The following is a 16,513-nucleotide window of genomic DNA, read 5'->3' as shown; positions in this document are numbered from 1 at the left end:
ATCTGCTTATCTATCTTGCATGAAAAAACAAGCCCAGGATTAAACTAGCAAGTAAACAGAGCTGGCGTTACTTGTACTAGAAAAAGGGTCAGAAATGGTATTCAGTAACAGCTTTCAAGAAGTTCAAAAAAATTAGAATGCAAAAAGTACAGATGAAATTTAAAACTCCTACTTTTTATAAGCTCCTTTTACCTATAAGGATTTCAAATTATTCTGTAAACCCTACGCTAAGCACATTAGCCTCTCTGAAATCAACGTGAGGTCTCGTGTGAGACCAGCCCCTACAGCCCCACTGCCAAGGCTCTGGCTTTCCTGGAGCCGATTAGAGAGTCAGGGCTCGCCCAAGGAGACAAGCAGAGAAGGCTGCTCTCCACTGCTGCTGAGAAGCCCTTCATATTTCCTCTATTTGAGATCTCCTGCATTTCCCCCAGCTCTTGAGGAGCTGCAGCAGAAGGTTGCTCAGTGGGGCACTGCTGGGGACCGTGCTGATCCCACAGAGTGAGGGCAGCAGCCTTGGGGCTGCTCTAGCTTCACCTCACTGCAAGGAGAGTACAGGACAGAGCAGAGCCAAGCTCACAGCTCCCATTTGCCCAGGCAGGGCGAGGCGGTTAGTGCTAATGTTGTGCCAAGACCAAATTAACACAGTGGTTAATGAGACCCTTTCCCCCCCCACACAGCAGCCTGAATGAAGATCTAATATAGCAGTCTTGTTTAAGACACTTCAAGTCAAGACTGCTGCTTGCCGTTATTCATTCTCAGCATGCTTTAGTGGAGGAATGAGGAAAAAAAACAGCAGTGCTGTAAGGAAAAACATATGTAGTGCCTTTATTGAATTAAAAAATGGACCTTTCGTCAAGGTTCCTTTACATAACACATGAAAACTTTAGCATCATTTGTATAAATATATCAAAAGGAACAAATATTTTCTAAAAAACAGTATTTTGGCTCAGTAAAATAACTTTCCTATCCCTAGAGGTAGGGATAACAAGTAGCAGTTTTTCATTCAATCTGTTCCAGTCAGCAAAATAATTCAGGAGGCCTGAGGTCACTGGAACTCTGTTGGCTGGCCTGCATACTGCGAGCTGTCAAGGTGGAAGTGCAAAGTCAGTATTACACCCTAGTCCTCAGAGTACAAATACCATACTTCCAGTGTCTAGTCTTCACATTTGATATGGGCATCTTCACACAGAAGAGTTCTGTAGCCAAGCTTCTGTCCTACGAAATTCTTATATCAATGTGAACCGTAACAATTAGCCTTGCTCAGACAGATCTCAAGGCTCTTTTACCCTACAACAGGCTGTCACTGAACACACACCATATTTAAAAGCACACTGTGTGCAACAGCTAAGTGAATGTGGCACTTCCTGACCAGAACTGATCCTCCCTTGACACTTCTGTCTTGACTAAAACACAGAATGAGAACAGAATATAAGCATGTGCATTGGTCTATACATACATGACACTCATCAGTAAAACACTCCAGGTACCATGACAGTTTGAAATAGTCTGATGTTTCAAATGCACTTTCTTCCTTCCTATCCTGAAATGAAGAGATTCTTATTCCATTCTGGCCGAACACACACTCAACTCACAAAGCTCAGAAGGCACTGTCTCTGAGAAGCATAGTTTCAAGTTTCCAGCATACACCAAGGTAACTAAAGCACGTTAGGTGGGAGAGGAACCTACTTCCACTGGTTTTGTCACTTATCAGGCAGAACACAAGGGTCACACCATCCCACATTCACTGGGCAGTTATTCCATGGGACTGCGCCTCACGCTGTTGGTTTTGTTTGGTTGAGGATGGAGGCATAAGAAGATAAATGCTTGAGCCATGAAAGAAGAAAAAGCCAACACTGCAGTGTCAACACGAGGAGACAAATTCTGAAGGATGCAGAACATGAGGTTTTTTTCAGATTAAAAAGTGGAGATATCAAAGGACCAACTCAAAGGGAAAATTTCTGCCTAATACTGTATTAGCAACAGCCTTCAAGGACAGCTTGGAAAGTGACGGAGTTTGACACAATAGTTAAGCTACTTGTTCCAAGATAAGGGAGCTCCGTGGGAAAAGATAGGCTGGAGTTTGAATGGGAGGAGGGCAAAAGGTGGTGCAAGAGAGAAGCTGATAGGACACACATAGGAATTCAGAGTTACAAGCAGTAGTTAGTTAGAGGCAGTAACAGTCAAATCCTGAAGCTTCCATATACAACTAGATCTCATAACTTAAAAATATGACTGTCAAGGACAGACTGAAAAGCACAGGCAATTTGGCTCTCACATCTCCTGCTCCTGAAAAATTTTTAAACAGATTTGAAAATTTTTAAAAATCAATCCAATCAATTCCCTCCCCTCTCAAAAAAAATTTGATCATTACAAACTACATCATGGCCTTCAAATAAGTCAAACATAACTTCAGAGTTAACAACTGTGGCATGTATAATATTGTTAAAAAAAAAAAAAAAAAGAAAGAGAAAGGATTCAACATGCACAGTAAGTTTTAACAACTTCCTTTCCCAAACAGCTGTTTGGAAGCTGCAACTCCAGCGCCAATTCATCCAGCCCCAGCCAAATTCAGTACACGGTCACCTCAGATTCCTCACATCACCAGGGCAGAGGGAAAGGGAAAAGCAAGCAGCTGCAGAGGGTAACACAGGGCATCCCTCTCTCTCACTTTAAGGAGTACTGGGCAACAGTGCTATTTTAGCTCTATTTTCAAAACACATCTGCCAAAAAGCATGGTTCCACCACCTCTTTTCTTCTCCCATTGTACTCTGAACCCTCCAGGAACCAGGTAAACTCACTAATCTGGGAGAAAACTACTCCAAGGAACAAAACGATTTCTGCGACATTAGTCTGTTCAGCCAGCTTCAGCTTTCAGAGCTGACAAATGCTAAAGCCAGCACCCTGGCTGGGAACAGGAGGGAAGACCTGCTCTCCTTCAGCAACAGCGACGCACAAGAAGTGGGTGCCCTGAAGCCCCTTGATCTGGTCCTTAAGGTAAAGCGGATGAAGCCAACTATCCTGTACGCCCCATGAGACAGTCTGTGTCATTAGCTAATTGTTCCACTTGGGTAAAATAAGAATATATTAAGCCACTTAACTGGAAAAAAAAATCCTCTGGAGATTAATTTTTTGACTCACTATCTTTTGACTACAGCATTACAATGATATTTTTACTATGTCTGCATGTGATAAGTGACTAAAAAGGGTAGTTTTTTTTAAATGTAAAAATGATCAGGGAAGAGCATGTATGCTTTGTCAGGTTCAATAGCACTTTGGGGGGCTAGGATTGTCTCTTACCTTTTCTCTTGGACGATGACACACTGATGCAGTAAGAGGGATTTATCTTTCAGCAAACTGAACAAGGCAAATAATGAACTTGTAACAAAGAAGTTTTGTGTCATTTCATTAAAAAAATTGAAACAAAAACATTTACTGGCATCAATCATGCCCATTACATAATTATTAATATAGTTCCCTTCATATTCAACCTTTAATTGCAAAAAACAAGTTTTCTGGTTTTTTTGATAGTTTTTTTCACCTTCCATTTTTAATACCAAAAGAATTCCATCAAATCACAGTGCAATTCTTGGAAGAGTCCTGATGTACTTCCTACGTGGTTTCCATGTCATCAATGTGCTACTGACAACATTTCAAGGCGTTCCGTTGATCTGGCCAGCAGAAAAAATGATTCACATCTGTAGATGAAGTTGCAGTACCTTCAATCCAGAAAATTTGGATAAGATTGTCTGCACCAGATACACGTGACCTTCAATCAATCCATCACAAACTACATGAACTGAATTGGTCATTAAGTGTCATTTTTCTTTTGTTATTTAAGGAGAATTAAAGTCTTTTGGTAACAAATGCAATCCTGATGAAGATCGTTTTTTTCTGGATGGCATGTGGTAGCGCACTTTCTTCCAGAATCTGGTACTTGCTGAGTAAGACCTTTCTGAGAAGTCCCCTTTCCACCGAATAGCCCCATGCTTTTGCTTAATGTATTTGATGGATTCTGGCATGGTTGCATAGTCTTGTATTTTTTCAAGTTCGATGAGAATTACTTTAATGCCATCTTGGATAAGAGCATTATACATGGCTAGCTGCTTTTCAGACACATCTTCTAGAATGCTGTAACAGGAGGGTTCTGGTACTAAAACAATTATCATCCTTCTACTTTGATGGATTTTTTCATCAGCAACGCTGATCACAGCTGTAGAGAAAAAGGTTGTGCAAAATTAAGGCTGTGTGTGTTTCTATTTTTTGTTATCAACATGTTGCAGCTGGTTCATTCACTGTTTGATATTTGAGCCAACACACTTTACCTCACAAATAAGGGCAGGATAAGAGCATGCAAGCAGTTACATTGGATTAGCCAACAAGTAGAGATTTGGCCAACGCAATACAATCAGACCTCATCAGACTGCATGTCTGTATTCTTGTTTTGCATAAACAGAGAAGAGCTACCAACTATCTACTAATCTCACTAATGCCCTTTTATTACCATCATAGGTGCAACTGCAAAAAAACAAGTTCCAAAACCATAGGCCTAGAAAAAACTATGAACTTTTTCCTTAAATGGCTTGTTCTGATATGCTTAACTGCTTTTTGTTACATGTAAGTGGAAGAGAAAGCAAAGAATCCTCCCTTCAATGGCATTCCAGAAAATTAATTCTAAAACAGCAAAATATGGTAAATACCACACAAAAACCATATGGGTTAACCCTGAGAACAGACATTTTTTCAAGCTGGAAAAATAAAGCAGCACTTTAGATTCTACTTCTCAGGGAAGCCTGCCTTCTCAAACCACTACCAAAAGCCTTCAGATGTAAAAAAGTTATTCATTAACCACCTCATGTAGGTTTGTTCACACCTTTTTTTTTTTTTTTCCAAACAAAAACTTCTATTTAAGGCCTACTCTGCAAATTTATTCAGTTTCAGTATTATCTTTTTAAAGTCATAAGACTAGGAAGGATTCAGAAGACTTTCATAATTTTACCTCACATAAGCAGTCAGTGGGAAAGACTTTGCAATTTTCAGTGTCTGATGATAGAAATTTAAATTTGATGCGCATATGCACACAGAGGAAACCTCCACAAGGATTTTAAAGCGTTGCAAGGAAGGCAATGCTTTGTAAGAACTTTCATTAGGGACAAGTAGTCTTTGATACAGCTGATTGTTCCTGACAACTTAGTGTTGCTTTGTATTCTTTTTTTTTCCCCACCTGCACTGTCTAAGCATCCATTATACCCTTTATTGCATACCACTGGTTTGACAGCGATTCTCAAGAGCAAATAAAAATGAAACAGTAGTGAGGTCAGCCTGTCAAATGGCACCTCAAAGCAACTGTCTCTTTTCACACCACTCATGAGACCTACTTTGCCATGTTTCCTGCCATTAGTCATCATTCATAACCACAATATCAACTCCTCTTCCCCTCAGCATCCTTCCATCTCCAGATGTCTAGGCTAGCCAGACACTGAAAATACCTGGAACAGCTAAATAATGACAAGGGAAAGGCCGAGATAAACAGACTTCATGGGAGCACCCAGTGCTGTATTTCTCATTCTCTATCAGAAAGAATAAGAAAATCATAGCTCATTCAATGGTGGGAGATATTTAGAATCACATCTGACTGACTGCCTGTTTCTGAGTTGTATTTGCAGCTGCCAATGAGAAAACTCGAGTGTAATTTGTCTTCAGATAGCTTACCTTCTCCTGGTAAATCATCCCTCCCAAATATGAAGAGGTTATATCCACACTGTCTTTCTAAAACCTCTGGCAGTATCTTCAGAGCAAAAATATCTGATGAATACAAGCAGCTCTCTCTGTTCTTTGGATATAGAACGTAAGCATCATAGATCTTCCCATCTGAAACTAAAGATTGAGCAATAGAAGTAATATAAAAATGGATTCTAAAGACAAAAGCAAGCATGCAAACAAACAAAAAACCTCTAAACTCTGGTTTTTCCCCACTTGAATCATTGTTTTAGGTCCTAATCCTGCTATTACCTAAGCATGTGTAATTATACTAAGCCTGATTATTTGTAGAATCAGGCCTTCTAAAATTCAGTAAGCTGGATCTGAATAGGCAAAAGAGACCTGCAAAATTAAGTAGGTTTGAATATTCTTTTTTGAACTCTAAATAAGAAAAATGTTATCACTGAATTATCTGGAAAATAGCAGTTCCAGCAGTACAACTGAATACTTAAAATTCCAGCTGCCATATAACTCATAGGTCATTTTTGTAACCTGGAGTTTCAAAACACAGCAACCACTTAGACATGAAAAAACCAAAATATCTGGCAAATTTCAAGGTCTGAATTGTATTAGATATTTTGGAACAAACTTTTCAAAAAGACCTAATTTAAAAGACTTCAAAGAAATCTAACAGAATACCTCTAATACCTCTAGAAGGTATTTACTATTTCTAGCCATGTACCTCCTCTCAGATGTTTGGAAATGACCCATACTTCAGCATACTCCCATAGACAGCACCCCTAGCAACATTTTTCGGAGTGCCAGGAATTTACAAAAAGTAAAATAATCAGAACTGCCTTCAAATAGAAAACAAAAGAAAGTGAAATTTGTCCTTGTTTGTCTATGGAAAATAAAAAGGACCCAACAATTCCACTGTATTACTGCTTTCTGTAAGAACAGTACTTAAAAGAAATCTGAACAACTGCTGTCAGAACAGCATTCAAACCACTGAAGTGGGTCTTCAGGGAAAGGAATGATAGTACTGGATTCCTGGAAAGTTGCCTATTTTTGCCCTGTAGATGCTTTTGTTATCTGCACTAATTCTAAACATCCTAAAAACATGTTATCCTTGCAAAAATCCCAAGGAAGACCAATCATACTCGATGTTGTTAACTCATTGCTTTGCAAGGGAAGGTGGAGGCTCATTACAACACACAGCACTGTTACACAAACATACCTTTTTTACCCAGGAAAGGATGGCAGGAGTCCCGATACCAAAGCACAATATCAATTTTGAAGATCTTGTAGATAAAGAGAGTAAAAAATACTAAAAATATCAAAGAAACTCCTCCTCCAATTAAGTAGCCCTGAATGTTCTGAGCTGCAGTAGAGTGGAATAAGAAGAGACAAAACAAACAAAACATAGTTATACACTAGAACCAGAGAAAGACAAGAGATGTTCAAAATTTTTTAGTCATTAAAATATATTTTTTTTTAAAAAAAGAATGAATAGGACTGAAAGTTTTTCATGTATGCTTTCTCCAAATATTGTTATTTGACAAGCCTACTTTTACCTTTCAGAGAAAAGATACCTTAGCAATGTGACAAATGAGGCTACTCCTCAGATGAAACACCAAAATATTGACGTATATCCCAGTGCAGCAGTAAAGTGAGAATTCTTGTACAAAATTTTATCAGTCAGAAAGCAAGAAAGTCAGAGGTGGGGAAGTGATTTCCTGACCATGCTATTCTCCCCAGACCAACCAGCTTTCCATTGTCTCTAGCCTCTTGGAAGATCTGTCATTGAACCTACTAATTTACTGTCCTTAATAGATTTGTTGTCCTGAAAACAAAAAAAAACACCCTCCACAAACTGCATTTTTTAGTTCATGCCTATTAAAGGATTTCTGAGGTTAAATCCTACCCTGACAATCTTTATGAAGAACCTATAGTTACATAACATGCTAGAGCTCAGATCCACTTGCAGTCAGTTATTTGTTTACAATGTGGCCAGTTAAAGGTAAGTGAGAGTAACATTTGTCAAAGGATTGGCTCACAGTTGACAAACTCGGCTCAATACAAGCTCAACAAACCAGAGGCTCTTCTGCAGCTAAATAAAAAAAAATTTAAAAAATTTTTAAAAAGGGCACTTAAAATATCTGGTGATTTGCTTTTCTGCGTATTTGTTTTTAAATAAAAATAATTAATTTCTTCAGCCTTGCATTTGAGTTTTTAAAGCTCACCTTACCTTAAAGTTCATCTACTAAAAAGAAAATTTCATGCTAGCCAGCAATAGGTCAAACTTATCCCTGTCTCTGAGCACAAGACTGGGGTCTCCAACAAGTGGCAGAATGCTCCCAATCAACATGCATGAGCCTATCTAGAAGGTGATAACACAGCACATGCATCAGTAATGGAAAGTTCATAACCTTTCCAAGCAATCTATTTCATTCCTTCACTATCATCACTGTTATAGTTTCTCCTACTATATAAATAGGGTTTTTTTCTTCTTTCTCCTCGCAGTCTGAGCCCATTATTTGTTACTGAAGGATAGGACAACCAGGTCCACGTATACATTCATGTCCTTTTGATAGTCTGTTCCACATTTAGTTATGTCTTCCCCCCCACTCTTTTAGAGAATGGGCCATTTTCACTGCTCTTCTAGACACACAATCTCCTGAGCCACATGCTTCTTTAAGTACAAGTGTGTAAAATGAAGCACAGTATTCCACTGAGGTCTCATACTTGCTTCAAATAAATTGGAGTCTTTCATTAATGTTTCCTAAAAACACTGAATGAGAGAAGACAAAGCAAATTAAAAGTGCTATTTTCTTTAACTTTGCTAAGAATACGACAAAATATTAATAAAGAAAGGCATTGAGCTGCATTGGCCACTTCACACAACAGTACATCACACAGTTTTAGCTCTAAGTCGGTTGTTGTCAAAATAACTGAGAAGTAAGCATCATTGATCACTATTTTATCAACATGAGATCTCTTACCTGGGTGTTCCAATTTGATGTAGGCTGTAAATTGTTGAGAACCATATATGAAGTGACAGAAAAATTTATGAGCATAATCCTTTACTTTCACTTTTGAAATGTTAAATTTTGTTCCAGATATAGCAAATCCATGAGGCATCCCCTCTCTGTCATTAAAAAGAGGTAAAAAGGAAACATTTGTAGAGAAACTGAAATATCAGTGCTTAATATGGGATAGATTCATCTATCCACAAATACAAGAACATTCATTTTTTTACCTCTATAAACCTAAGAAGCCAGTGAAGCACAGTAAATATCACCCCTGTAACAAAGAGCTTCATGACCAGAGGTGACTTGGCATTTTCCATACACATTGGGTCATTGGTTTTTTTTTGCTGGGTGGGACAGAGTGCACCATTAGCAGTTTTGCATATGATACAAAACTCAAAGAGATGGCTGATACACCAGAGGGTCATGCTGCCATCCAGAGAAACCGTGACAGGCTGGAGAAATGGGCTGTCATGGAACCTCATGAAGTCCAAAGCAAAATGCAAATCCTGCACCTGAGGAGCAATAACCAGTCGCCAGGCATCCTCGACTGCATTAAGGAGAGCGCTGCCAGCAGGTTGTGGGAGATGATCCTTCCTCTCTGCTCAGCACTGGTGAGGTCACACCTGGAGTAGTGGGACCAATTCTGGGCTCCCCAGTACAAGAGATGTATGGATTTACTGGAGGAAGTCCAGTGCAGGGCCGTGGAAATGATTAAGGGAGTGGAGCATCTGTCATATGAGAGAGCATGGACTGTTCAGCCTGGAGAAGAGAAGGCTCGGGGGCGGGGGGTGGTGGGGTGGATCTTATCAGGGTGTGTAAAAACCTGACGGGAGGGAGGGGAGAAGAGGGAGCCAGGCTCCTTTCAGTAGTGCCCACTGACAGGACAAGAGGCAATGAGCACAACTTGTAACACTTCCCCATCTGAAATTCCATCTGAACACTTTTTTACTGTCAGGGTTGTCAAACGCTGGAACAGGTTGCCCAGAGAAGTTGTGAAGTCTCCACCCGTGGAGATATTCAAAACTCAGCTGGACACAGCCCTGAGCAACCTGCTCTAACTGACCCTGCTTGAGCAGGAGGGTTGGACTAGACAATCTCAAGAGGTCCCTTCCAACCTAAATGATTCTGTGAATTAAAGACTATTCAAACCAGTAATAATGAGTAATAAAAGTGTAAAGAGAAAAATCATCTTCCAGGATTGTTTCTACTGATGATGAAGCAGAGGCCTTTCTAAGCACACTAACAGACTTCCCGAGCCCACGTTGTCCACAGTCAATGGCGCCAACCAACTTGGGAAATAATGATGAAGAAAATTCACAAAAGCTGGGTGACCCTGGTGTCAAATGACAACAAACATGGTGATACTGCCTTTATGTCTGATATCTATTGTCACAAGAGGCCTGGAGATATAATATGCTACCCTGCTAAATACCATCCTGCTCTAAGGCAGGTTTACAAGTATAAGGTGGGAGGGGCCGCAGTAGGAAGGTACCTACAAACTGGCATCCTACCCTATATGCCAAAGTGACATGACTGTATGTACTTAAGGAGGAAAACTCATTTTGCAGAACACCCTGAAGAACCAGTTTCTATTACATGTACAATTGCCAGCAACTTCTGTCATGGAATGCCAATACAAACCTCATCATTTTGCAACGTGTTCAGATTTGTTCAACTCAGTTTCAACTTTCCTCCCAGCAGAAAGAGTTACCTCCTAGGTGTAAGCCCTCAAGTCCATAATGTTGGCCATGCCTACAGTGTGCTTTCCTACTAGCAAATGCTCCACAAATTTAATTGCCGAGAAATTGCTACTATTTTTTTGAAATGAAATATTATTATTGCAATTAGATTAATTTCTCTGATACTGGATAACTTACTTTGAACTATTAAACCTAATTAGAACTTGCACAGGATGTATTTTGCATATCTCCATCCCTGGCATGGGAAAATTATCAGGCAGGGCAGTGATTAGAAATGGAGATCACTTCCAAGCAAGCCAAAAATCTTAACTGAGAATTGCTTTAAGTTAAATATATTAAATGCTTTTCAGGAAGATGTGTTTAATAGCAGCACCAAGTTGGTTTCAGAAGAAGCTGCAGTTATAATAATTTTAAACATAGCTACACAGAGCTGCACATGTGTCTTAACTAGTGAAGCTGAGAAACTTCATGCCCTAAAGAATAATGGACTTAGTTGTGCCTTACGAGACCATAAGATGGGGTCCTAATATTTACAGGCAAACAACCAAGTATACAGATCTATAATGAAAGTAATAATTCCCCCTAAAGGAACTTGGGGACAAAGTAGAACTAAGATTCCCTCTGGAGGCCAGACACAGATGAATGAAAAAGATAATTTTAAAAGCAGTCTGCAACCTAACTCTCTAACCGTATTTTGCACTGATGATGGCACTTTGTGGAGACGGCAATGCTTCTGCATGAGTGTGACCTGATCAGCTGAGAGGATTTTTTTTTCTTTCTTCTTTCCACTACATTTTAAGGGTTATATTTAACAGCAGTGATTGATACAATGAGAAAGCAAACAGTACATCCACACTCCACTACAGCATAGACCAGTCACTGAGTAAAAAAGGTCCTGCTCTCTCAAAAGAAACGGCTGGTTTTATCAGCCTAATTTGTGTTTAATTTTCCTGAACATTAAAAAAACCCCTAAATGTCCTGCAACAAGAGCTTCTGCTTTGTGTTCTTGAGGATTAGCAGCTGTATCTATACTTAGAAAAGGACCAACTTCACAAATAAAAATAAGTGCGGTGATTTTTTGTCTTGGAACAATCTATCCTTCCCATATTAATTAAGGCTTTAATCTATTAGCAAAAAGGATTGCATAAGAACAAATACATAAATAAGCCTTACAAAATTATATGTTTCACTACAGCAGTATAAAAACCTACATGATTGCTTCATTACATTTGTATCAGATACATCAGTATTTATAATAAAGTGTTTATTTTTTTTAAAACCAAGCAATAAGAATACAATGTACTTGATGCAGACTTCTAATCAGTCTTTCAATGACTACTGACATTTAACTACTAGTCAACTTTATGGTGAATTCACTGCAAATTACTGCAGATTACTTCACCTAGAAACGCACTTACAATTCAATGTATAAGGATACTTACTCATAAAACTGTTCCCTGTAGGTGCTATCAAAGCTATCAACATCCTCACCATTAACTTGCCAGAATGGAATCAAGCCATTTATGCCAGTTGATATATTACATTCCATAACTACATGAGAGCCTACAAAAAACATTTAAATACGGCAATTGAAGGTCTTGTAACAGAAGCAGGATCAAGTGATTAGGGAACAGCTGGGAAAAGGAGGGATATAAAAAAAACCACTTACCTTATGAAAAGCAGAGTCCTTAAAACTCATCCATTCGTAATCTGCACTTGGGTATATCCGATCTGGATATAAATTCCACCCTAAATGTAGGTGTCTAAATGTTCATGTCTACATGTGAGCTAGATGTCTAAGCTAGTAACAAGAGTTCAGCTCTGCTGGAGTCCACTCACATTAAAGTAGACACCTGGACCTTATCAACTGAATGGCTCTCCAGACTCCACTGACTCCACTGAAAGATCTCATGGCTCAAATCAGTTGCAGGTACACAGTATGGTGACACCTGAGATGCTCTCCAGCATCCAAGGCATCCATGTAGAGCTGGCAGATAGGACTCCAGAAAATCTTCAAGAAACCTGCACTGCTAGAGTAGCCAGACCACTCAAAACAGCACTAGACATCTATGTGCAGGCAACTGAACTGAGCCCCTGTTGATAATAGTATGAATTACAGCCCCTAGCTCATATGCAGATACCCATGTGTAGACAACTACACCCTGGAGCTGAATCCCATTCTTAGTGACCACGTGTATCTTTACTCCAGATCAGAGTCTTTTGGCCAACACTGTCCACTGGGATGGTTTCTGAATACCCTCACACTCTGCTTCCAGAGCAAGCTCACCTGTCAGCTCCTTTGCGACCAACACTCCAGACCCTACAGAATGCCTCAGTATTAAGAAAGCAAGCCAAGTTGCAGCATTTATTTATTGCCAATGTACCTCAGAGGGCTCCATTTACAGGAAGGTAAGCAGCTTTCTTGGAGTCCTTTCCTTCTGTTTTTTACCCATGGAAGTTATGATTTGATAGGAGAAGGTGGGCTCTCAGTTCACCTATGTAAAGATCTCAGCGTTTCATTTCCTAGAACCACATCAGATCTAGATGCTTCCACCAAGGGATAATCTCTATCAAAAGTATGGAATAAACCTTTAGCTCACATGCAAAGCAGTTACTTGAACAAGAGTTCACATAGAAATCACAGACGCTCCCCAATCTCTTCCCTCCTGTCCTTCCACCATAACAATGATTTTTTTCCTAAAGATGTGGTTTAGTGCATTGCACAGCTCTTCAAAAGGAAGAAAACCCCTTAAGCGTTCCATGCCCTCAATTTCTATACATTCATGAATGTACTGTTAAGTTTCAGCACAACCTTCTCCTGCCATTTCTCATTCAAAAATACAGGTTTTTCCAGGTTCTGCCCCACAGGCAGGCATTTAACAGGAGCAAAGGGTTTTTTTTCCAGCATCCTATTAAAGGTACCAGACAAAGAATATTACTTTTGAATGTGTGGTGGGTTGACCCTAGCTGGATGCCAGGTACCCACCAAAGCCGCTCTATCACTCCCCTCCTCAGCTAGGCAGGGGGGAGAAAATACGAAAGGCTTGTGGGTCGAGATAAGGACAGGGAGAGATCACTCACCAATTACCATAACGGGCAAACCAGACTCGACTTGGGGAAAATTAATTTAATTTATTACCAGTCAAATCAGAGTAGAATAATGAGAAATAAAACCAAATCTTAAAAACACCTTTCCCCCACCCCTCCTTTCTTCCCAGGCTTAACTCTACTCCCAATTTTCTCCACCTCCTCCCCCCGAGCAGCCTAGGGGGATGGGGAATGGGGGCTGTGGTCAGTTCATCACACAGCTCTGCCACTCCTTCCTCCTCAGGGGGAGGACTCCTCACACTTCCCCTGCTCCAGCGTGGGGTCCCTCCCACGGGAGACAGTTCTCCGTGAACTTCTCCAATGTGAGTCCTTCCCACGGGCTGCAGTTCTTCACGAACTGCTCCAGCGCAGGTCCCTTCTACGAGGTGCAGTCCCTCAGGAACAGACTGCTCCAGCAAGAGCCCCCCACGGGGTCACAAGTCCTGCCAGCAAACCTGCTCCAGCATGGGCTCTTCTCTCCATGGATCCACAGGTCCTGCCAGGAGCTTGCTCCAGCGCGGGCTTCCCACGGGGTCACAGCCTCCTTCGGGCACCCACCTGCTCCAGCGTGGGGTCCTCCACGGGCTGCAGGTGGATATCTGCTCCACCGTGGACCTCCATGGGCTGCAGGGGGACAGCCTGCCTCACCATGGTCTTCACCAGGGGCTGCAGGGGAATCTCTGCTCCAGTGCCTGGAGCACCTCCTCCTCCTCCTTCTTCACTGATCTTGGTGTCTGCAGGGTTGTTTCTCTCACATTGTCTCACTCCTCTCTTCGGCTGCAATTGCTGTCATACAGCCACTTTTTCCCCCTTCTTAACCACGTGCTGTCATGCAGGTACCTTTTCCCCCTTCTTAAATATGTTATCCCAGAGGCGCTACCACAGTCACTGATGGGATCAGCCTCAGCCAGCGGCAGGTCCATCTTGGAGCCAGCTGGCACTGGCTCTATTGGACATAAGGGAAGCTTCTATCAGCTTCTCACAGAAGCCACTCCTCTAGCCCCCCTGCTACCAAAACCTTGCCATGCAAACCCAATACAGAAGGGCAGTGTCTTTTTTAAAAAACAAACAAACAAACAAAATCCACACCAAAAAACTTCACCAACTTCCTTTAAAGGGTTCCCCTGTAGTAGGGAATCATTTGTAGTTATTCAGTAGCCACAAGAAACCAACTGTGTGGGTGAAGGCTTTGTGTCTCCTTTTAGTCTCATATGTGACTGCTTTCCTAATGTCTGTAAGGCAATCAAAGCTGGGTTTGTTCATCTTAGCTGGTCTAAGGCATCCAGTAATATATCAGCAACTTTTAATTAATGCAGTGTCCAAGCTATAACAAATATGGACCAAATGCTATTCTAAAATAAGGAGTCTAAACAAGTTGTCGCATAACACATCTTAAGATAGGCTGAGAGTCACAGGCAGCCCCTGGACTAAGAATTGCTCTGTTCTCCATTTTCTCAGCAAGTACTATCAAGGATTAAGAAAATACTAACGGATATCTTCAGTAAATTAAAGAGCCTTTTAAGGGCCTATGCAGATCAGACTCCTTCTGACTAGAGGCTGCATTGGTAAGAATTTTTCTGAATTAAATGCGAAGTCATAACTAATTACCAGTCAGAACTGGGGATGATATTTACATGATATTTTAATGGATGGGAGACACAGGACATCGAAGTCCCACTGTAATTACTTAATTTCTTCCACAGTTACAATAGCAAAGGAAAAGGAAAGTTTTCACACATAAAGATTAGAGTTGTGTGAGGTAAAAAAATGACTGTGGCAAATCTCCCTATTTCAATCTAAGATCTGGTGAGCAAATTTCCTTATTAGTGGAAGAGCATAAATAAAGCTTTTCAGGCATGTAATTGTAATGAAGCCAGAGAAGATGTAATTACCAGAAAAGAAGAGGCTGCTGAGCCATTTCTGAATATTTCCAACAGAATTAAATAACCTTCTGAAGACTGCAGGACTGTAAGTCTATAAAATAATACTGTTTGTATCAGATCCTGGATATTCCCACTGTTTAAAACAAAGCCTTCTGGACTTTGGAGGAACATAATTTCTATTAAAGCTCATTCATTATTCTGGTCAAAATCTACTGATCCTCACCAGAACCTGGCAACTTCAGAATGAGATCTCTTTCACAAGTTGTGAGGTCAAAAAGAAAAGAAAACAACAAAACAACTGCAACAAAAAAACCCCCACAAACAAACAAAACCACAAAACCCACCAGTATTTCAGTGCTGCTCACTTTAGTTTAATACCATATACTTAAAGTTAGAATTTGGGCCACACGAAATGTTTCACATAATGTGAAAAGAAACATGAAGCTTCAACATGAGAAAAATGCACCTGATATATACAGTATTTACAAGCTCAACGTCAGAAGAAGCAGCAGCAAAAGTAGCTGTGTTATGTGGGACTACCATCAATGACGTACATAAGCATAATCCACAATGCCCTGGCCTCAGCTCCTATATGGTGCCAGAGCCCCAACGCAACCTTTCCTCAGAGCTTCTCAAATGACCTAATTGGTAATAATCATTCCTCAAAAGATTACAAGACAGCTTAGATCCTGTACTAGGAAATTCAAGTAAATAGCCAATCACACATCTCCAAAATCAGTTAATGCCCTTTTTAATCAAATACTTTGTTTGAAACAGTTCTCCTTGGTGCAAAACAAGGAAAAAAAGTTAAGAGTTCAAGCAGCTCCAAAACTCATTCTTCTGGGCTACATCAGTAGAACACAACTCTGTCCAATATATGGTGCAATCTAAACATGTATAGGTTTGCTTAGGAAAAGACTTGCATACCATATACTTGGCCCATAGAATCACAGAGTAATTGAGGTTGGAAGGGACTTTGTGAGGTCTCTAGTCCAATTTCCTGCTCAAAGCAGGGCCAGCTCTGAGTTCAGACCAGGCTGCTCAGAGCTTCATCCAGTCAGGTTGCGAAACCTCCAAGGACAGAGGCTGCACAGCTTCTCTGGGGAGCCTGCTG

The 16,513-nt window shown here is 40.5% G+C and overlaps 1 protein-coding gene across 14 annotated transcripts in view; it reads right to left on the bottom strand.

The window, feature by feature from the left end:
* Window positions 1-799: 799 nt before the first annotated feature.
* Window positions 800-16,513, bottom strand: part of LOC140646191 (interleukin-1 receptor type 1-like) — a 28,815-nt gene continuing 13,101 nt past the window's right edge. For 13 of the 14 annotated variants that reach the window (XM_072849754.1, XM_072849750.1, XM_072849751.1 and 10 more), the window contains 5 exons: window positions 11,872-11,992; window positions 8,700-8,845; window positions 6,935-7,078; window positions 5,710-5,874; window positions 800-4,210 (listed from right to left, as the gene is read on the bottom strand). In XM_072849754.1, coding sequence (XP_072705855.1) covers window positions 3,834-4,210; window positions 5,710-5,874; window positions 6,935-7,078; window positions 8,700-8,845; window positions 11,872-11,992 — 953 coding nt within the window. In that variant the 3' untranslated portion in view covers window positions 800-3,833. The remainder of the gene's footprint in view (window positions 4,211-5,709; window positions 5,875-6,934; window positions 7,079-8,699; window positions 8,846-11,871; window positions 11,993-16,513) is intronic. The other variant, XR_012040360.1, reaches the window with a different exon arrangement.

The sequence above is a fragment of the Ciconia boyciana genome, chromosome 1 (genome assembly GCF_034638445.1).
Source record: "Ciconia boyciana chromosome 1, ASM3463844v1, whole genome shotgun sequence".
Classification (NCBI taxonomy): Eukaryota; Metazoa; Chordata; class Aves; order Ciconiiformes; family Ciconiidae; genus Ciconia; species Ciconia boyciana.
Note: the sequence above shows the minus strand (reverse complement) of the source record. Positions and strands in the feature narration are given on the sequence as shown.